The sequence below is a fragment of the Sciurus carolinensis genome, chromosome 5 (genome assembly GCF_902686445.1).
Source record: "Sciurus carolinensis chromosome 5, mSciCar1.2, whole genome shotgun sequence".
NCBI lineage: Eukaryota > Metazoa > Chordata > Mammalia > Rodentia > Sciuridae > Sciurus > Sciurus carolinensis.
Window position 1 is genome coordinate 149,256,178 of NC_062217.1, and position 21,633 is coordinate 149,277,810.

Here is a 21,633-nt window from a genome sequence, read left to right on the forward strand (position 1 = left end):
TTACCTGGTGAGAAGGCTGGGATCCAAATCTGTAAGATGATGTCTCTTTAGAGTGTGTGGTAGCTCCCACAACAACCCGGGGAAAGGGAAAAGGGGGGGACTGTTGACCCAGGACAGTGGAACCTTGGGCGTGAAAAAGACGATCTCTTAGCTGCTGAACTGGTGGCTACAAGAGTTGTAATAAGGAAGAGCCATGTTAAGAAAATGAAAACAAGCAAACATCCTCTCTTAGAAGCCTGGACCTTTTATCAGTCAAACTTCCAATGACCCTCTAGACCCTCTATACTCTAGACACCAAAAATGACTCAAAGTTCTCTAATCCCTGCCAAACACTTGCATACTCCCCCTTGGCTCTTCTTTCTGCCTAGAAAACGCTACATCTGCTGATAAGCTACTTCCCTTTGAAGGTCCAACTCAACTATTTTAACACTGGGAAGGCTTCCTTGGCTTCCCCAGACAAAATCAGCCCCTTTCCTGAAGTCCCACAGTGCTTAGTATAAGCCTCTGTTATGGCACTAGAAGTTACTAACATCTAATCTCCCCAGCGAATTACGAATTGCTTGAGGGATGAGATTTTTATTTATCCTAGGAGGTTCAGCATTAGCCTAGTGCTTGAGAATTGGAAATGTTCAGTTAGTGTTAGATGATGGAATGGAAGGGTTTGCATATGGCCCCACTCACCTGAGCACAGTCACTGGGTAAGAAGCTCATGGCATTGGCAAGGCTGCCCTGAGCTGCCAGGAGGCTGGCATACTGGGTGATCCTGTAGATTGTGGTAGGACCTGGGCTCACCCTATCAGGAGCCTGCCGAGGCTCCAAGCTCCTGTTAAGGACCATCACCTTCTCTATCAGGTCCTACAGGGATAAGGATGAGGGTGGTCAGACCTCTTTAAAGCACATTCTGTCTAAGTCCAGGCAGTTCACCCAGGAATATCTAACTATGGGTAGATACCTGACCATACCCAGTTAAAGGCAGCAGCTGATGATATATTAGAGACATGACAGTAAAGGGCAACTTGGTCTAATTTCCCAAACTGTTTGGAATTGGGTTGAACTGGACCTATCTGAATCTTGGATTCTTACTCATCTCTGCCTCCTCTTTTTGCTTTATGTATCCTTTCGGCTAGTACATCATCAACCACAGACTCTGTTATTCTAATTGTTTCATGTGTCACTTTTGTCACTCTATAAATCTGTGACCCCCATCTTCTCTGGTCACTCAATGATCATATGGTACAATTTAGATCCACAGAAATTTTCACAGAAGCTATTGGAAAATCCAGGCTCACAACTACTCAAATATTGAAAACACTTGTATGATCAAATCTGAAATGGGAAAAGATTATGAAGGTTAAGGCCCATGCAGCTGCTGCTTATTCTCCTTTGAGGGAAGGAGGTGACATTTCACCTTAGGAGAAGATCCCAGACACTTAGGGACTTTTTCTCCTCCCTAACACCTTGGCTCTAGTCTGTACCCAGAAAACTTGCCTCTGATATCTCTGCAACTCCCCACCACCAGCCTCTCCAAAGGGCCTGATATGGAATGGCCAGAACCCTGAAGAGAACAGGTACCTGCAGAGCCATGGGGGATGAGGCCTGGTGGTCTTTTGCCCAGCACTCTACCAGCCGCTCCACACTCCCTGAGCACACATAACAGAGTGTAGCTTCAGCAGTTAATGCCCTGCCACCCTCCTGTTCCATGCGAGTTCCCAGCATGTCTGCAGAGAGAGATAAATTTCATTAATGACACAGCTTCCCTGTGCTGCTCCTCCCTTGCCTGTTTGGAAATAAATGGAGGACCATGAGCCATGGAATCAAGTAGCTACAACAGTTTTAAGATTACAGTAAGGCTAACCTTGCCCTCTGATGAAAGGCAAAGCCCTTGCATTATGATATGACACAGAAAAGTAAAACAGAACAATAAATGATCCCTACTGAAAATAGGGACATGCACTGCTGTCCAGGCCTCCTCGCTGAGCCAGAACCTGGCTCTAATGGCACAGCTTGGTCCCCCAGAGTTCAGACTGTTTCTTTGCCTTCTCCTTGCTGTGTTCATTAACTCCATGCTGGAGCCACAATGCTCCAACCCAAAGCCTAGGACCACACCTACCACAGAGCTCAGGGAACTTCTCTGGCCCTGAGTATGTCAATAGTAAGGCCAGTGCCTCTCTCCAGTTCTTCAGGCTACAGGCACACACCAGGTCTTTCCAGTTCTTCTGCACGACACAGGATAGAAGCTATAATGGGATGAGAAGGAAGGAGGCCCTCAGTCATCTATCCACACTGGCAGCAGGACTCACACACAGGGATGTACTAAGAGACACACTCATGACAGGCCTCTTGTTAGACAACTGAGTAGGGCTAGCAGTGGGTAGGAGTGGTTAGAGTAAAGAGACTGGCTAATACTCTTAACACCAGTCCCAACGTATGAGCCTCCACCTGACAAGGTTCAGTAATCTCTTCCCTTCTTCTGCATGATAGAAAATTACCGAGGAGATTTTGGTTTGCCTCTTGGCCAAATAGCGCTCCTGTGTCCGTTTCAGAAGATCAGTGCCCCCAGCCTGAGCCAAGATGATAGCATCAGCGAAGCGCTCTTCCTTCAGACACAGCTCCACAGCACAGCCCAGTTCCCCGAGCAGCAGGGCCTGGCCCAGGAGTCCATCAGTGTCTGCAGATAGAGGCATCTCTTCCACATTAGCCTGCCCTCACTTCCTTTCTGATGCAGGGCCTGTATCACACCCTCTCTTATCTCTATATCATTCAGCTTTCCTTGCTCCCAACAAAACCCTCAAGTTTTATTCCTCAGCAATAAAATGTAGTGAGGTGTTCAGGGGTGACAGGTCTAGTAGTAATTCTCTAAAGACAGGATTCAAGACAAGGCAGGGGACTTGTGGCAGGATCATGGGTTATTATGTGTGCTTGCTCAGCATGGCAAGTTCAAAGTCCTTTCTGAAAGAAGATACATGAATAGCAAAAAATATCTTGGTATACAATTTTCCATAGGAAGTCATCCATAAAAATACAACCAGAGAGAGCTCTAACTGGTAAGAGACCTGCCAGTATTTAAGATGGGGGAAGGAGGCAGGAGACAAAAAAAGACTGTTTCAAGTCCAAGAACTCTGAGTCCACCTGCTCCCAAACAGAGGATTTCTCTTTAGGGCAAGGGTACCTTCTGTGATAGGGATCTCCCATGGGGTCATGTTCTGAGGAACCAGCTCATCAAAGAAGGCTGAGGATGCAGAGGCTTCCTCTGTGGTATATTTGGAGGCCTGTATAAGGAAGGACAGATGTGACTATGCAGAAAATGAACCTAAAGGTTTTTTACCACTGAGCTATATCTCCAGCCCTTTTAGTGTTCTATTTTGAGATAGGGTCTTACTAAGTTGCCCAAGTTGGCTTTGAACTTGCAATTCTCCTGCCTCAATCTTCTGAGTAGCTAGGATTACAGGTGTGCACCACTATGTATGGCTACTGTTTAATTCTCAATGGATAAAACTAAAAAAAGAACTGGTAAGATATGGAAAGAAACCTAGTTCATGGTTCAGACACAGCTCCATTTCCAACCCAAAAGCTTATGGACTCTGGGTCTTACTCTGGTTCCAAGAGACCAAGGAATCTAAAGATTTTTATAGAAGTTGAACACCTTATGGAGAGCAAAGCAAAGGGTCACCAGGGAAGATACCCTAAAGGCTGGTTCACTATACTATACTGGATAAGGTTGGCTGGGATTTTATCATACCTGGCTGCAGAAGACTTGTCTGTTACTGTTGGGGTCATCTCTCTTGGGCTGAGGGCTCTCTGCTGTGCCCAAGTCCCTCTTTAACCATGTGGTCACCTGCAGAGGGAGACCTAATTTAGTACCACTCTTTCTGGTTAAAACAGAACTTTCTAAGATCCTTCAACTACCTTCCTGAGAAAAGCCTAAATGCAAGAAGTAAAATGCTCATTTATGCTTTATATAAGCCCAGAAAGTAGTATTCTGAGATGACTTCCTCTAGCAGGATTCTCTTGTTCTCTGCAATAAGTCCAGGTTTCAGATGTGAAGAGCAGCTTACCTTCTCCAGAAGCTCTTCTTTATTGTATCCTAATAGCTTTAGGAATTTCATTCTTGAGTCTTGCTCTAAAGTCACCTAAGGAGCAGAGAAGAACAGAAAAGTCTCCACCAAATGAACTGAATGACCCTCCTCTTTCCCCAAGCTGAACAGCTGAGGCAGTTCTATCAGTTCAAATAAAGTTCTATCAAGATGCCCTTAGAAAAGCCACCTTTCTTTTTTGCTCCTTCTTAATTAGCAGTGCAAAGGTTGACTTCCGGATCACTTCTATTCTCTTTCCCATGCTACCATTCCTGGAGTTTGTAACCTGCATAGTTTCTTACTTTTTCTTCCTACACCTTTCTTAAATTCTTTTCTCTCTCCCAGTTCCTGATGTGTACTTTCATAAAGCAATAGTGTGTCTGATACATAGACTCTTGAGTCTCTCTCAGACCCTCTAGATAGCCCTGTCCTTTTTTTTTTTTCTCTCTTAGAATTCCAAAGATTCTAAGTCAGTCATCTACTTTCCTTTCTTCCTTCAGACTTCTCAATTGCTCATTTCCTTTGACAGGTGTAGCATGACCCTGGTGCCATAAGCAACTTGACATTAAGTAAGAACTGGAGCTGAATCCATGCCTTCAGAGTACAATGGCACCTGCACCCTTGAGGCCCACCACAAGGACTTCCCTTGAGTTATCTGAAACAAACTCAAAGCCTACTTATGATGATGAACTTCCAGCTAAATTTCTGCCCTTCCTTCTTTTTGTCCTTTCTTTCTATCACCTCCTCTGCATTTGGCATGACACTGTGAAAACTTTCCTTGTCTCTGATAAAGTATCCAGCAATAGCAGCAATCAAGAAAGACATCTCTTATACTTCCCATCTTCCCAAGTGGCCTCTGAGTCTCTCATATAGGTTGAAGATTCTGTGTTCAGAGGACATAGGAAAAACTCCATGGGAGTTAGGCCTCTGTAATCTGGGCCACAGGTGGTTGTGCATCTCCTGGAGTTGATAGAGGCTAGAGTTCCAGGCTTCAGGGAGGCACTGATGAGCAGACAGCCTTCAAGTTTCCTACCTTCAGGAACTGCCAGAGCATCTTTTCACAAGGCAGCAAAACCTGCTGGCTCTTGTTCTGACAGTATTTCAGTAGATTTCCTGATCCTAAGGCCTCCTGCAGCTCAAGTGACCTCCTCAGGAATTCAGATTCTGTGGTGACTTGACTGATAAAGACAAGGCGGGGGCAAGGCTGTGGCAACTGCTGGGCAGGGGTACTGGAAAGGCCAAAGGTAACCAGCTTCCCCCCAAACTGGTGAGAAAAAGTAAGAAAAGCAAAGGTTAGTTTTTCATGCCAAAAACTAACACCACGTCAGGATCACAAGGAAGGCTACTGACTTACCCCAGGACAGGAAATCAATAAAAAGAGAGCTCCTGGGGGTGGAACAGGATCAGGTATTGGTACTGAATGTGAACCATACCAAAACCACTCTGCATTCTTAGCACCTCCAGTTTGAAACATCACAACACGGTACTCATCCTCCCCGATCCTGGCACCTCCACACCCCCAGGCACCTGGCCCAAATACCTTAGCATGTCAGTCTTCATATCCACTACAGTCAAGCTCCACCCCCTCCTACTCCCAGTACCAACACACCTAGATTACTGGGCAAGTTTGTTAGCCTTTGGTTTTGTTTTTTCCCTCCTCTAACCCAAATCTTAGATCCTGCCCTATTGCTTATGCTACCTGTTTTGTTTGTTTTTTGCTTTTTAACTATTGATTTTATATTTTTTCTTCATTCCTCTTTCATTTTTATTAATATTTGTTCTTTTTAGATATACATGACAGTAGAGTGTTTTTTGACATTAAACACACATGGAGTATAATGTATTCTAATTAGGATCCCATTCTTGTGGTTATACATGATGTGCAATTTCACTGGTCAAATATTCATAAGTGGACATAGGAAAGTTCTGTCCAATTCAGTCTACTGTCTTTCCTAATCCCATCCTCTCTCCCTTCCCTTCATGTTCTACCCATTGCTACTTAGGAGATTGTAAAGGTTTCACAGGCCTCAAGAGAGCACTTACACTGCTCTTTCTGTTTTTGTTTTTTTCTTTTTTGGATACTGGGGATTGAATTCAGGAGCGCTTGATCATTGAGCAATATCCCCAGCCCTATTTTGGATTTTATTTAGAGACAGGGTCTTAGTGTCTCCCTTTTGCTGAGGCTGGCTTTGAACTCGAGATCCTCCTGCCTCAGCCTTTCGAGTCACTGGGATTACAGGCATGTTCCACTGCACCCAGCTTACCCTGCTCTTTCTGGGGTGATCAAAATCTTAAAAAGTCAGGGCCAAACTTGCCTTTCCCAGCATTTTCTCTCTGCTTATTTATGTGATCACTCCACATGGTGCTTCTGTGCCTTGACCCACCACCCTTATGGCAGCATCTGTCTTGCCAAATTTGACATAAAACACCTGGCACAAAACAGGAGCTTAGACAACTTCCTTGCTCCAGGAGTTTTCAACCTTGATTGAACATTAAAACCACCTTGGAGAGCTATCCAGTGTCACCAGGCTGTACCCCGAGACAATATCAGAAACTTGGTGTGTGGGGGAGGGGGAGCATCAGTATTTTTTAAAGCTTTGGGTTATTTCAATGTGTAGCCAAGGTTGACAATTACAGCTTTACTCCCTATTCACTATTTCCTTTCCAAAGACCCATATTCTCAGTGGATTTTCAGTCAGAATTATTTTCTCTCTGGAATCCTATAGTAAAAGTCTACACCACAGTTTAGGACTCAACAAAATCATTTCATCAAACTACTTTGATTTTCACAGTACTTGACGATTTCATACAATGCTTACATCTATTCTCATCTGAGGTTCATGACAAGTCACTAACTTAAGTCTGGCAGGTATTACTATCCCTGTTTTATAGATAATGAACACTGAAGTCTGCTGGGTACAGAAGTACACACTTATAATCCCAGTTATGTGGGAGGCTGAAGCAGGAGGATCTCAAGTTTGAGACCAGTTCGGGAAACTTAGTGAGATCCTCTCTCAAAATAAAATTAAAAGGGCTGAGGATATAGCTCAGTGCTAGAGAGCCACTAGGTTCAATCCTAGTACCAAAACAAAACAAAACACTATAGTCCTGAAAGGTTAAGTGACTTATTCAAGGTTACCCAGCTAATAAATAATGGAGCTGTGGTAAAAATTTGGGCTTCCTGACCTCAGAATTCTTCATTTCACTACCCAACTCCTTTTTTTCCATTTAACCTCACTGCTACTTGAGTGTCTTCATCTTATCTTCCTAATTGTTAGCTCCAAAAACATGAACCTCATTTTTATACATATGTTTTCAATTCAAACCTAATATTTAAAACATTGTTCTGGATGCTTCAGGGACTTGCTACTCAAAGTGTTTGTTCTTAGACCAGCAGCAAGGACATAACCTGAGAATTTGTTGGAAAATCAGAATCTTGGGCTCTACCCTAGACCAAATGAACCACAATTTGAATTTTAATAAGATTCTCATAGGATTTGTGTATACATTAAAGTTTGAGAAGCTCCGCTTTTAGGATATAAAAAATGAACAAGACATGGTCCCTATCCTAATGGGCTCTATTACTTAGAAGAGTCTCCAGAAAAATATATGAATAACTTTAGTACAGTTAGAACATATCATTGTAAGAGTACAAGTCTGGGGAATACAGAAGGGAGGTCAAGTTTGACTAGGGTTAAAGTCAGGCATCATGGAGGAAATGGTATGTAAGTGGGAGGCCTGGAAAGGCCACAGGAGGATTTAATGGGCCCAGTAGGGTAAGGTACCAGCAGAGGCAAGGGAGCTGAGGAGTTATTCATGGAACAGAAAGGAGTCACATGAAACTGGAACCTATGTTTTTTCCTTCTTTGTACTCCTTTCATCAGTTCAGATATGTAAGGGTAGAGAAATATCAGGTGGAATCACAGGCTGTTCTCTACAACCAAGAAGTGTAAAGCAGTCAATTCTTTTTAGACACAGAAAGCAGGGTACAGAATGGAGTAGAGGGAGAAACTAGAGTAACTGACAGGTAGAATGGGACCTGATATGAGACAGAGGCAGTGGGAATAAACCTCCTACTGAACTTAGCTCCTTGATGGGCACGTGCAAGGCTCCACATGTATGATCACACCATATACCCATGACACTTACAGCAAATGAAACACCTGCTGGCCTTCTAATCCATTTGGGGGGCTTTTTCAAGGGAGGTATCAATGATGCTTGAGCCACATGCTCTGGTACCTGCAATGGTGGAAGAGGCTGGCCTTTGCTGAAGGAAGAGGAGATCTAGGGGGAAAGACATCTGCATCACCTGCCTGAAGTGGCAATTTAGCCAGGAACTCCACCTACAAACTCCATTTTGGGAGGAACTTTGAGACACCCAAATTGACCTAGAAAATCCAGGTTCCCATGTTCCTAGGGATGAGGATGGGGATGGGACTGGGAGTGAGGGTGGGACTCCCACACAATAGGCTCTTAGAAAGTCTACTATATTTAAAGGCTATAACGAAGTGGGACAAAATGGATCTATAGGAGAGCAAAGTAAGACAGTTCACACTCCTGAGACAATGGTCCCAGCACTGAGGTTCAACATCCCTGAAATAGTCAAGGGGACATCCAATAACAAGAGTCAAGGTGAAAGTCTCCTTTATATTGTGGCAGAAACACACCCTCCCAGGAAGGTGGGCACTGAAGCAAGATGCAGCCCTCCCAAATCCAGGACTCTGGTCTCCCCATCTCCAACAGCCTTCACTTCTTTCCAGGTCATGTGTCCTTTCTCCCCAAAAAGATATACAGATGGCCCCTTCCCTTCATCATTCTTCACCAAGTCCTTCAAACCTTGTCAGCCTGTCCCATGTGTTGAACTTCCCAGCTCCTACCCATGATAGAGTACAAACTGATCCAGCCATCAAAAGAGGCAGCAGAGAACACTGGAGGGTTCCGAGGGCACCACTGAACATCAAAGCACCAGCTGCTCTGTGTGGGTAGCTTATACACCACCTAACAAGAGGGAACACAACCATTAGGGACCATATAGTCCAGGAAGACCAAAGCACATAAGCATGTAGTTGGGATTCCTCTAACCATCTCGTCTCCATCCCAGCACACCCGCAGGAGGACCAACCTACCTCACTGCTCCCCAGGTTCCAGCACAAGGTCTGGTTGTCCTTGGCACTACTGAGCAGCAGCTCAGCATCAGCGTGGCTCCATGACATTGAAAAGATTCCCCTAAAAAGGAAAAGAAAGATGATTGTTAAATTTCTACAATGAGCAAGGTGCCTTATGTATCTTAGATAAATCTCAGCCTTATAAGATGGATGGTCTAATTTCATTTTACCAATAAGGAAAACAAGATTTTGAAAAATTTAGTAACCTTCAGATAGATGTACAGCCAGAACCAAGTCAAACTCCAGAGTCTAGCCCTAGGTGGTACACCATCCTTCTTCCCCTAGATCACTACTGAATGGCCAACTTTTCTCCAAAGTAGGACCAAAAATCAGTATGAATCACATATACATTCATCCCTATGGTGCTTTCAGCCAAGGAGGATACTGAAGACTAATCCTCAGAAGTCCCCAAAGAGGTATAAAGGCAATAGAACCCTTTAGCTAGAAAGAATACATTGTGGAATTGCTTCCTCTACTATGTACCCAAGGACTACAACTTCAGGGACAGACTTTTCACAAGATATACAGGAGTCAGGTAGTTTTTATTAAAAAGAAGTCTTGGAATAGGCTACCTCATCATGTAGAAAAATGAATGTCACCTTTAGATCAGAGCCTAGGGACTTTCCCAGGGGGGCTACTATAATTTGGTATGCTTTAAGTATCCTCCAAAGGTCCGTAGGCTCAAGTCTCAGTGTCCAGAGCGGTGCTATTGCAACATAGTGAAACCTTTAAGAGGTGGGGCTGCTGAGAGGTCTTTGGGTCTTGAGGGTGTGCCCTCAATGGGATTATGGGACTCTGGCCTCTTTCTCATTCTTTTTTGTTCCCTAGCCATTAGATGACTAGTTTTATTTCACTGTATACTCCCGCCATTGATTTGTTGCCTCACCATAGATCCAAAAACAATGGGGCTAATTGATCATGAACTGAAATCTCCAAAACTATGAGTCAAAATAAACTTTCCTCTTTGTAAGTTGATAATATCAGGTATTTGTTATAATGATAGAAAACACAGGGACTAAACATTGACTCAAATATTTCTCATGATGTCATCCCTAGTCCCATCCCTATAAATTAGAAGGAATCATAGGCTCTTCTCCATAACATCAGGATCTAAAGGAACTTCTCTTGGTTATGGCTGGAGCCAGCACTAGCTATGTGTTCACTGCAATGGCTTTGAAGCCAGGAAGGATGTTTGGTAGCTAATGTGAGGCAATTCATTGTTTCCTACCCAGGTCACTTACGCCCCCTTCAATCTCACAAAGATGTGGATGAGTTTTGGGATGCTACCTGCTGTGGCTCTCTAGCACCTTCAGGGGTGAGGAGGCAAAGCGTAAGTCCCACAACTGAATCACTGGGAGACGGTCATCTTCTGAGCATAGCACTAACTGGGTGGCTATGTCTGGGTGCCAGGCAAGGCCCGAGCAGTGCATCTGTGAACAAAGCAGATCCCAATGGGTGATATAACCTGACTCTTCTTTTTATGAACTCTTTTCTGCCCAAGAAAGACGAGACCATTCTCAGGGTAGGTCTTATGTCTCTTTGATATGACTGGGAACACCATAGTCATCAGGAGATAATTGATGATCATGAATAAGTAAGGAATGGCAGAAGCTTCCAAATCAGTTCTGTTTACCTTCCCCAAGTGTTCACTCCTAAGAGGAAACTGGCAAAGGGGCTGAATCCATATGACCAACAGTTGCAAGCAAAACCCTGACCTAGGGCAGAAGAGTTCCAACTGCTTGGTGCAAGGGAGAAGCCAGAGCCAGGCCTGTGTTCTGGCCTCCACTACTCACCCTGCTGCTGTGATCACTGACTTTGATGATAGGTTCATTCTTCCTGAGATCCCACACAACTGCCTTACCACTGGGGTGAGCAGAAGACAGAATGTGCTGGACTTGCCGGTTCCAAGACAGTGCCTTGATGTCTTCTAGGGGCTGCTGAGGTAGGGTGCAGGGAAGTCGGGGAAAAATTGTTACCAAGTGTCATCTGCTATTCCACTTCTCCCAATCACCCAGAAGCCCAAGAATAGACATGGGGCTCCCCAAACTAAGATAGTCTCAGAGAACAGGGAGTTGAATTTTCCAGGAAGATCCACTGGGGTACTTGTATAGAAGTGGGGGTGGCAGGTGCAGGCCAAATAAGCCCATCTCGTAGAGTGCCTGCCTCTCAAGTTGGAGGCCCAGGTTCGAGTCCCCTGCACTCTGCGGTTGTGGAAATTACAAACAAAAGAAGTGGGGGTGGCAGGCACACTGGTTTTTACTCTGATCCCAAATTTCTCCTGAGATAGTACAGGCAAGATTTAAAAACAGTCTTCTCATCTAGAACAATGGAAGGGAGAGAAGGAGGAAGGTGAAGTGGGTGGGACACATAGATACCTAAGGACCCCCCACCCCCCAGACAGTGAGGCAGAAAGAAAATCCAATGCTACTTTCAGGGTACAAGGTGCTATCAAATGCATACTGAACTTACCTCATGATACTGTAAGCATAAGACCAAAAAGTCAGGGAGCAAAAAGATGGGCTCAAAGTTACAGACTGACAGACAGGCACAGACAGAAGACATACTACATCCTGACTGCATGGAAAAGCTGCATACAAAGACAATGCTGACCCTCACCACAAAAAAAGGACAATGGTATGTCCAGCAAAAGGGACCCACTTTTGCTTCCTTTCTGCTGAGCCCAGGGCCCTACCCAACCCTGCCCAACCTATACTATAACAAGTAGCACTCCCATTCCTTTTTCAGTGTCCTTTGCTACTCCTGTTCCTCATCTTAATTTTAAAAAACTTTTAAAACAGCTAATAACCACAAACCAAGCATTCCATACACAGCCCCTGCACCACCTTACATCCCAATCTTATCTGGTTCAATAACATGTTAGTCTGTGGAGTTTATTGCCCTCCAGTGGTAAAGTCTAAAATCTCTTGTGCGCTGGTTGACTCCAGAATTCCAGACTTTACCTGGAAAAATCAGCTGCACACCCCCAAGGCAAAGAGAGCACCCCCCTCACCTGTGACTTGGATCCTGGGGTCATTGGAATGCTCAGGTTATTCAAATCCCAAATGAAGATTTCAGAATTACTGGCCCCTGAGGCCAGCAGGTTGCCCTGTGTGAATAAAATGCATGTGGAAATAAAATAAACTATCTGAGAAATAGATGAGAGCAGGAAAGAGGGAAAAGGCCCACAGTTGGGATATCCAAAGCCTCCCCATTGCAACCAGAAAGGGTTCAGAGCTAGACCAGAGGCTACACATAAATGCTTCCATTTGCTCCATGGTTTGGCCATGTTTGATCACTGAATTATAGTACCTGGAAAGGATTAAAGTCGAGGGCTCTGACAGCTCCTGTGTGCTTCTGTCTCTGGGCAATCACAGGCTCCTTTCCAGAAGACAGGATGTGGGTCACATTGTATAGAGTAAGCATGCCATTGTCTCCACCGCCTGCAATAACCCCGGAGCTTTCCAGAAGCCCATTGTCAAAGCTTCCCCAGATCAGCTTGTGAAACCTACAAAGAAGACTGGCATCAGCACCAACTTAGGTCCATCTCAGTAAGCTGAGAACAGGCATCTTTGTCAGCCTTTGCCTTTATCAAGGCATTGACACCCCAAGCTGAGACCTGCCCACCTCCTTCATTTCCCAGACAGAGAATGGAACTCTCCTCTAATTGGTCCTGCCCTTTCTCTGAAAAATATTCCACCTCTGTTACACTAGAAGTCAGGAAGTCACTGCCTCTGTGTTGCCTGGGAGTATTTTTTTAAGTTAATATTGCAGTTATACAGACCCTATGATAACTCAAATAGATGACTTTACTTAATCCTCATAACTCAAATAGGTAATAAAAACAACAACTAATATTTACTGAATACTTATCATATACCAGGCACTGTTTCAAATGCTTTACATGTATTAGATGACTTAGTATTTACCAATTCCATAAGGTATTATACTATTATCTCCATTTTCAACTAAGGAAACTGAAGTTCAAAGAATTTATAAGTCCTCTGTACATAATACTAGTAATTTCATTCTCATTTTATAGCTGGAAGTGGCAGAGTCAAGGTTCAAAGTCAGCCTTGAACCTTGGACCTGATATTCCAGAGTCTGAGATCTTAACATCACAAAGCATTGCCTCCCATCGAAAGGAAGACCCAAACTCTCCTATAACTACTTAGAAGCAGGCTTCCTAGACCAACAACCGCCATTCCCTCTTCTCTCATATTGGAAGTGAGAACAAGACACAAGGACCTCTCTGCACCATGCCTTTCCCACAGGGCTAGCCCACTGGAGCTGCCACATGGCTGCAATGGGCCAGCACTAGAGACATAGGTGCATAAAACATTAAATGTCCCAGTTGGGAAACACTTTTTCTTGCTTTCTGAGAATGCTTCTGAAGATGCAAGACAGTGCCATGTCTTGCACAAAAGAAATAGACCCTGGATCCCCTGCAGACATTTGGTCCCATGCAAAACCTACAGAGAAGGCATGTGAAGTCCCTAAAGGCTTATAGAGGGTCTGTTTCCCACCTCACAGCTACTAACCAATAACATTTCCATAGCCCTTTAGAGAAACCAGATTTCACCCAAAATGTCATGAGATCCATAGCTGCAATGAAATATTCTCACATCCTAGGAATAGTCAGCAAAGAAACTTAGTGGTGCAATAGTGCAGGAACTTATTTGCTAGGCATTCAAGCAGAGCCAACCTATCAGGAGTGCAGAACTGAGCACCAGTTCAAACCAGCTGGCATCTGAGGCAGAATAGTGGAGCTAACACAATGGTAGCTCTGAGGCTACCACCACAAAGGCAGTTTTCTAAGGCTGCACTGATCTTTATGTGACAGAAGAATGTGTGCATACTGGCTCAAGAGGCTTCCAAGTCATCCAGAGATTGGAGCTCCTCAGGAGCAAAGGGAAAGCCATCAGAGGAGTTACTTCAGAGGGACTGAGTTGTAGTACACAGGGTGTGACAAGTTAAGCAAGGAAGGAGACTTGATCACTCAGTGGGCTCAAGTAGTGTCAATCATCTGTCCTGCAAATGAATAAGAACAAGAGATAACCATGCAGTGGGATGGGCAGTAGGGAAGGAGAGAGGGGGCCAAATATGACAAAATGTTAATAACTGATGTATCTGGGTGAAAGGCATATGATTGTTCATTGTACTTTTCTACAATTTTCCTATAAGTTTGAATATTTTAAAAGTAAAGTTAAAAAACAAAAAAAGATGACCTTTATCCTGAAAAAGGAGCTGAGAGGTTTAAGAAGAAGGAATAGGAAAAGAGTTTCTACAAGACGGTGGGAATCTTTAAACATGAGAGTACTGGGGAGATTCTCTGCAAAAGGGATACCCAAGAAAATGAGGATAAATGATGACAATGATGAGACTATATGGTATCACAGAATGATGGATGGTTCCTAAAAAATATATATAGGTTCATTGATTACTACTTGACCATGAATACAATATCTAGAGACAAGCCATCAGAATCTATATTTTCAAGAAGAGTACACACAAGTGATTCTAACAAGCATCCAGGGCTGAGAACCACTGTACTAGATACATAGTATATACCAGCTTAGAACACAAGGGGAAGACATTGAATTTCATTAAAATAGAAGCAACCCTGACAACCAACTCATGGTTATGCTTCTGGCAAGATGAGAGACAAGGATAAAAAGAAAAAACTGAGACCTATGAGATCAGGGTGCTATACCCACTAAGCTCATCTTCAACTACGATTTAGCACCTTATGATTAGAAATATCTGCAGTGAAGGAAATGAACAGGCACTTCACAGAAGAAAAAATATGAATGATCAACAAATATATGAAAAAAATGTTCCATTTTATGGCCCCAAGACCTATTAGTGTAGTGTCTGATATATATTCGACACACGGATGTTTGCTAAATAAATTATTTTTAAAATGTTCAACATCTCTAGCAATTACAGAAATGCAAATTAAAACTACACTGAGATTTCATCTCACTTCAGTCAGAATGGCCATTATCAAGAATATAAGTAACAATAAATGTTGGTGAGGATGTGGGGAAAAAGGTACACTCATACATTGCTGGTGGACTGCAAGTTGGTACAACCACTCTGAAAAGCAGTATGGAGATTCCTCAGAAAACCTGGAATGGAACCACCATTTAACCCAGTTATCCCACTCCTCAGCATATACCCAAAGGACTTAAAATCAACATACTATAGTGACATGCACACATCAACATTTATAGCAGCTCAATTCACAATAGCTAAGCTATGGAACCCAATCTAGGTGCCTTTTAACAGATGAATGGATAAATAAAATGTGGTATATATACACAATGATCTATTACTTCTATTATAAAGAAGAATGAAATTATGGCATTTGCTGGTAAGTGGATGGAACTGGAGACTATCACATTAAGTGAAATAAGTTAATCCCAAAAAACCAAAGGCCGAATGTTCTCTGTGATATGTGAATACTAACATACAATAAGCAGGGAAGGAAGGGAAGAATATAAGTACTTTGGATTAGACAAAGGGGAATGAAGGGAAGGGAGGGGGAATGGGAATAGAAAGTAGAATGAATCGATCATTACTTTCCCATGTTCATACACTGAATACATGACCAGTGAAACTCCACATCATGTACAACTGAAAGAATGAGAAATTATACTTCATGTATGTAAAATATGTCAAAATAATTCTACTGTCATATATAACTAAAAAGAACAAATAAAAAAATTTTAAAAGAAAGAAATATCTGCAGTGTAAATCCTTGCTTCTGTGATTTATGCACCTCTTCAGTTTGGATTTTTCTTCCATTTGCTTAGTAAGTTTCCTTTTGAAAAATCCCAATCTCATGTTATCAAACTAAAGTAAAGAAGAGTTTGTTCACATCCAGGCCAAATAGTTGGGGAAATCCAAGTCTCCCTAAAAATCAGAATGGTACAGGCAGTGCTCCAAGCTGAGAATGAAGGCAATGGAACAGAGCAATGGCTATTAGAGAGGCAAACTACTTTCCTGAATACCTACTCTGATGAGGCTACCGAGTATCTTCTTTGTATTCTTAACTTCCGGTGAAGAACACAGGCCAGAAAAGTTGAATACTGTGTCCAAAAGGACAGTAAATGGCAGAGCTGGGATTCGAACCTAGGTCTATCCAAGAAAAAAGGCCCATGTTCTCTTTACTTTGTGAACTTGATGCCTCTAGCAAAACTGCAAGTCTTGAGAATAGAAAAACTGAGAAGTACACAAAATGATTATTTTTCTCCTGAGTACTGTCTCTTACAAAAGCAAAGAGATGTTGCAGCCCTCCAGCTACCCAAGTAGCTAGAATTAAGATAAAGGTAAAACAGTAGAAAACAGATTACCTACTCTGTCCAGGTTATTAGAGGATAGATCCTACAGAGGCTACTCAGAGACCTAGAACCTCAGTGGAGATAGAGCAGAGCAGAAGAACACACACTGGCCTCTGACCTCAGTCAGCCAAAGTCACTTTATCTGCAGTCAATGACATAAAAATATGATTTTCCCAGAAACATTTCTTCTTCAGTGAAATTCATCTAACAAGCCAAACATCACTTGCTTCAGTGCACATGCTAATCTGCTTGCATCCAGAGGCACTTATCCATTCATTCTCTTCAGTCTATTCATGCTTCAGGCTGCCCCTTATCAATAGCCACACGAGTGTTTCAGAACATTTCATTCAGTTAGATTTTTTTGATATATAATACTTCTCAGTTGCTTCGTTGATTGAGAATAAGGCAATCTTCATGACCCAAATTTGGCTGAGGCATGGGTTTGGTGAAAAGGGCAAGCAGAGGAAAGGGGAATATTTTGAAAAGTATATGTCTAGTTAATAGTGAAGAGACACAGGAAGAAGCTTTTTAAAAAAGAAGAGATTACTATAGAAAAAGAAAGGGAAAAGAGATTGAATGTGAGACCTGAATTCAGATCTTAGCAGATTCTCAGACCTTCCATTTTTAGGTAAAACTGTGGAAAGAAAGAAGAGGGTGTTTCTGCCTAAATATTTAATCTCCAAGAAAGACCAAGAAATCTACAAGGGGTTCATCACTCATCAGAGATAAGATTGCCTTCTAGAAAAGTAACCTTTTTTTTTTTTTTTTTGGTGCTGGGGATTGAACCCAGTATCACTCAATCACTAAGCTATATCCCCAACCCTTTTACTTTATTTATTTTGGTACTGGAAATTGAACCCAAAGGCATTTTAACCATGAGCCAATTCCCATCCTTTTTTATTTTTTTATTTCGAGAGGGTCTCACTAAGTTGCTTAGGGCCTTGCTAAGTTGCTGAGATTGGGCTTAAATTGGAATCTTCCTGCCTCTCTCTCCCAAATTGCTAAGATTACAGGCATGTGCCATCATACCCTGCTTAAACAAGTAATCTCTAAAGTGGGGTGGGCAAAATCACTCACTAGGTAGTAAGAAGATTTATACATTCAATCTAAAAAATGATAGAAAATACACTTTATTAATAGAAGAGTAAAACATACATTATTTATATTGAATATATATCCTGAGTATAATGAATATTCACATTTTTTCTGATAATATAAAAACTTACAGATCATTGATACAGACTGTTAAGTCCCACCTTTATAAAACCTTTAAAAAGGTAGTGGAATAATGGAAAGAATGTAGACTTTGGACTCATATGCCAAATTTAAATTCTAGATTCTCAGAGTTTCAGTTCCTGCCTATGTAAAATGGAAATACTGGTAATTATCACTTAGGTTTATTTTGAGGAATGAATAAAATATAAAGCCCCTAGCACCATCTGGCATACGCGTATGTGCTTAAAGAACAATAGTACCTAACTTATTAAGGTCTACAAGGCCTCCTCTAGCCTGACCTGCCAATGAATGAATGATCCTCTCCTAACTGCTGTTACACAATATCATCTATGAAATCCATAGGTACCCAGTCTTCCAGAGCCATGAAATCCAGGAGTACCTAATCAGTGCCTAACAGTAATGAGGAAAGGATCATTTATTCTCCTCCCCGTTGGCAGAAAAGGGTGATATTGTATAACATTGTTATCTTCACAATAGCTAAGGGAGGAAGGAGCCAATATCTATAGATTCAAAGAAAGATGAGGTCCACATGGTCCAGGCTTGTGTGAGGTGTCTCTATCACAAGTGCTGTCTGTTGTTGCTGTTGCTGCTGCTGACCAGAAAGGTGAAGCTGGTTGTTTTTTTAAAATCTTCTTGCAAAATAAGCCCAGAATTAACTTCTCTTATACTTGGCAAAACTCTTTCTTCCCTCACTTGACTCCTCATGATCCCTGAGATGTACATACTACATCAACTAGGAGTTCTTCATGAGTATCTTCATGAGGATTTACCCTGTATATCCATCAACAGTCCAAACAGAGTACCTGCTCGAGACAGAAAGGACTCCTTTTTGTTTCAAGTCCAGAGAAGGATCCCTGAAATCAACCTCAAAGATTTCCAATGTGCCATTTGTGCTAAAGGAGGCATCTAGCTGTTGGGCAGATGTTCCTAGACACAAGAAAAGTAAAAAAGAAGCAGCATATAAGCAACAATACATACATAGATTTAAAGTATAAATGGGTTAGGGAGTGGAGAGGAAGAACAGGAGAGGACTGGATATACCCTTTCTTTCAAAGGGTAACTCCAAAGGAAGCATAAGGTGCCAAGCCTTGAACCTTAGTCCGAGACTGATTCCAGGTACCCAAAACATCTACTATCCCCTTGCTGTGAGTTATCCCCACCTTTCTATGATCCTAAAGTGTTCTCTGACACTCAATAATGAATTATAGATGCTAAATTTCTCCTTAATCTATATACTTCTGGTGGCTCCATAATATCACCATACCTGTGGCCAGATACACAGGGTACTGACTGGCTGGGCTCCACACTTGGACAGCTGGCCGTTCAAGTTCCTTCAGCTTCATTGTCTGTCCTGTAGATGTCAGAAAGTTGACATGCCTCTTGGCCCACTGAAAATAGAAACCAGCAATTTTTAGGGTGAGATCCAGGGAGCACCTATAGACATTTGATTTTGTTTCAAGGCAACACAGGGTGACAAATACAAGACCATCTGCATATCTAAGGACAGTTCATTTACTGAAATCTAATTCTTTAAACCCCAACAGATATTTAACCACACTGGTTTCCCAAGGCCCAGTGGTGATAACCATCAAACCAGATAATTTCTCAGAAATTCTGTTCATTTCCTTGGCTTCAGATATCATGCATATGCATATGCATCCATTAATATCATCAACACAAATCCCTCCTCTAGGGCCAAGTTCTTATATGCAATTATTAATCAAATATTTCTACTTGGATATAGCAAAGATACTTAAGCTAGTCTGTGTAAAATGGAATTCTCTATTCTACCTCTTCCTCTACCATCATTTCTCACCTGGATTACTGCAATAGTCTCCAACTAGTTATCTCCTTGCTACTCATGCCATCATCCAATTCATTCTCTACATCACAGCAGGAGTGAACTTCTAAAATAAAAAGTGGGATTTTGGAGGTCCATGTTCAAAATCTTTCAATGCTCTATCACACTTAGAATAAAATTCAAGCTCTAGTCTACCACTTCATCTCTTTTTTCCTTACGTACTATATTCTAGCAACTATATTCCTTTTCTCATTTCCTGAGTTTTTCCTACACCAGAGTCTTTGCAAATGCTGTTCCCTATACTCTAATGCTCTTCCCTTTACTGTCCTCATGACTAACTCTTAATCATATCTTTCTGGGCTCAGAGTCTAACCTCTTCAGAGAGGTGACCCACCTAACTAAAAACAGCCTCAGGCTGGGCTGTGGTTCAGCAGCAGTGCACTTGCCTAGCATGTGCGAGGCACTGGGTTCAATTCTCAGCAGCACATATAAATAAATAAAATAAAGGTCCACTGCCAACTAAAAAATATTTTTTTAAAAGTCTCAACTTTTTTATATGTAGCAATTTGTAATTATTTATTTTTTACATTACTGTTCTCTTCAACTAATATGTAAGCTTTATAAATGGTAGAACTGTTTCTGCTTTGTTTCACCATGTTATAACTAGTACCCAGATTAATGACTGGCACATAGTTAATGCTTGATAAATATTTGTTCAGTGAGTGCAATATCCATTTTAACTGTATGTTTTCAATCTAATTCTAATGTATGTTCAAAATCCCATTCCAATACCATAGCAAGGGGGCAGAAAGTCTTTTAAAAAACAGATGCTGAACTTGAGGAAGGAAACCTAGAACTGTGACCTGCTTGAGCAAACCAGTCAGATCAGTCTGACCTACAAAAACAGAAGGTACTATTACTTAATCTTTAATGTACTTTTCAGCTTGCAGAAAGTTTAATTGGCAGAAAGCTGCCAATCAAGCTGAGATTTCCAGGAGACCTCTAAACACTTGTGGCTCTATCAAGCATCCTCTGATTATACTATTCAACCACGGTGCCACCTGCTGGTCACAGTCATTTTCACGTTTGGGGGGAATGATTCCCTAATACCAAAAGAAGGAGCTGCAATTAGCAACTGTGCATTTGACATGCATATCTCATTTATTTCTCCCAGTGGTTCTATTAAATAAGTACTACTGTTATCTCCATTTTACAGTGACACAGGGCTAGGCCGAGATGTGAACTCGTCAGCCTCAAGAGCTCGTACTTTTAGCCCTTTAATAATTTAAACTCCATAAAGGATTTAAATCGCTGGCAGTCTAGGAATTGGGAAAACGGGCTTTTAATCCATTTTGTTCAGAGGCACCTGTTCACAAAAGAAGGCCTCCCCTGGGGTCAGAATGGCCATGGCCGCGGAGGAGTGAGATGGGAGCGGGGAGCTATGACCAGTCAACCTATAGCCGAACAGACTTGCAGCGAAGGAGGGCGCCAGCTATCCTTGGCAGTCCAGTCCCTATAGAGGAGAATCAGCACAGCTACTCTCCCGCCATGGGCCAAACGCGGCTTAATAGGGTCAGACGTGACAGGCCTTTCCGCCAGGACACAGCGAGCAGGTGCAGGTTCGTGACCACCCCCGGTCCGGGCCCAGGGTGGATGGAAAGGCGCCATGGAAGCGCTTCAGAGACCCTTGTCTGCTGGGGAACCCCGGCGCAGGTGGAAGAATGGACCCAGGTACAAACTGAGGACTGCGTAATAGGGTCCCTGCGAGGCTCCTGGGCGGAGTCCCGAGGGCGAACTCGACCCGCCGGCGGAGTTAGTGCGTGCCGAGATCTCGGCAGCTAGTGAGCTCCGGGCGGCGCTCTCCAGGGGACGAGTAGCGTTCCGGGTTCCCGGCAAGGTCTTTGTGGGCTTCCGCGGGGAAAACCCACCTGCGCGGAGAGCCCAGGTCAGGGGTCAGGCGCAGCAGTCCGAGCTGGTGCTCGCTAAGGGCTTTTGGGCTCAGCTGGCTCTGTGGA

The 21,633-nt window shown here is 42.8% G+C and overlaps 1 protein-coding gene across 6 annotated transcripts in view; it reads right to left on the bottom strand.

The window, feature by feature from the left end:
- Nucleotides 1–21,633, bottom strand: part of Sec31b (SEC31 homolog B, COPII coat complex component) — a 32,768-nt gene extending 11,135 nt beyond the window's left edge. For 2 of the 6 annotated variants that reach the window (XM_047553820.1, XM_047553815.1), the window contains exons 1-19: nt 21,547–21,631; nt 19,082–19,205; nt 18,621–18,744; nt 12,548–12,743; nt 12,249–12,344; nt 11,032–11,175; nt 10,526–10,668; nt 9,200–9,299; nt 8,910–9,071; nt 8,223–8,357; nt 5,107–5,337; nt 4,056–4,130; nt 3,740–3,835; nt 3,170–3,269; nt 2,490–2,668; nt 2,111–2,237; nt 1,573–1,718; nt 682–855; nt 5–166 (exon numbers count right to left, since the gene is read on the bottom strand). In XM_047553820.1, coding sequence (XP_047409776.1) covers nt 5–166; nt 682–855; nt 1,573–1,718; nt 2,111–2,237; nt 2,490–2,668; nt 3,170–3,269; nt 3,740–3,835; nt 4,056–4,130; nt 5,107–5,337; nt 8,223–8,357; nt 8,910–9,071; nt 9,200–9,299; nt 10,526–10,668; nt 11,032–11,175; nt 12,249–12,344; nt 12,548–12,743; nt 18,621–18,744; nt 19,082–19,160 — 2,469 coding nt within the window. In that variant the 5' untranslated portion in view covers nt 19,161–19,205; nt 21,547–21,631. Of the gene's footprint in view, nt 1–4; nt 167–681; nt 856–1,572; nt 1,719–2,110; nt 2,238–2,489; nt 2,669–3,169; nt 3,270–3,739; nt 3,836–4,055; nt 4,131–5,106; nt 5,338–8,222; nt 8,358–8,909; nt 9,072–9,199; nt 9,300–10,525; nt 10,669–11,031; nt 11,176–12,248; nt 12,345–12,547; nt 12,744–18,620; nt 18,745–19,081; nt 19,206–19,633; nt 19,725–21,546 lie in introns of those variants that run through there. The other 4 variants (XM_047553816.1, XM_047553817.1, XM_047553818.1 and 1 more) reach the window with 4 other exon arrangements.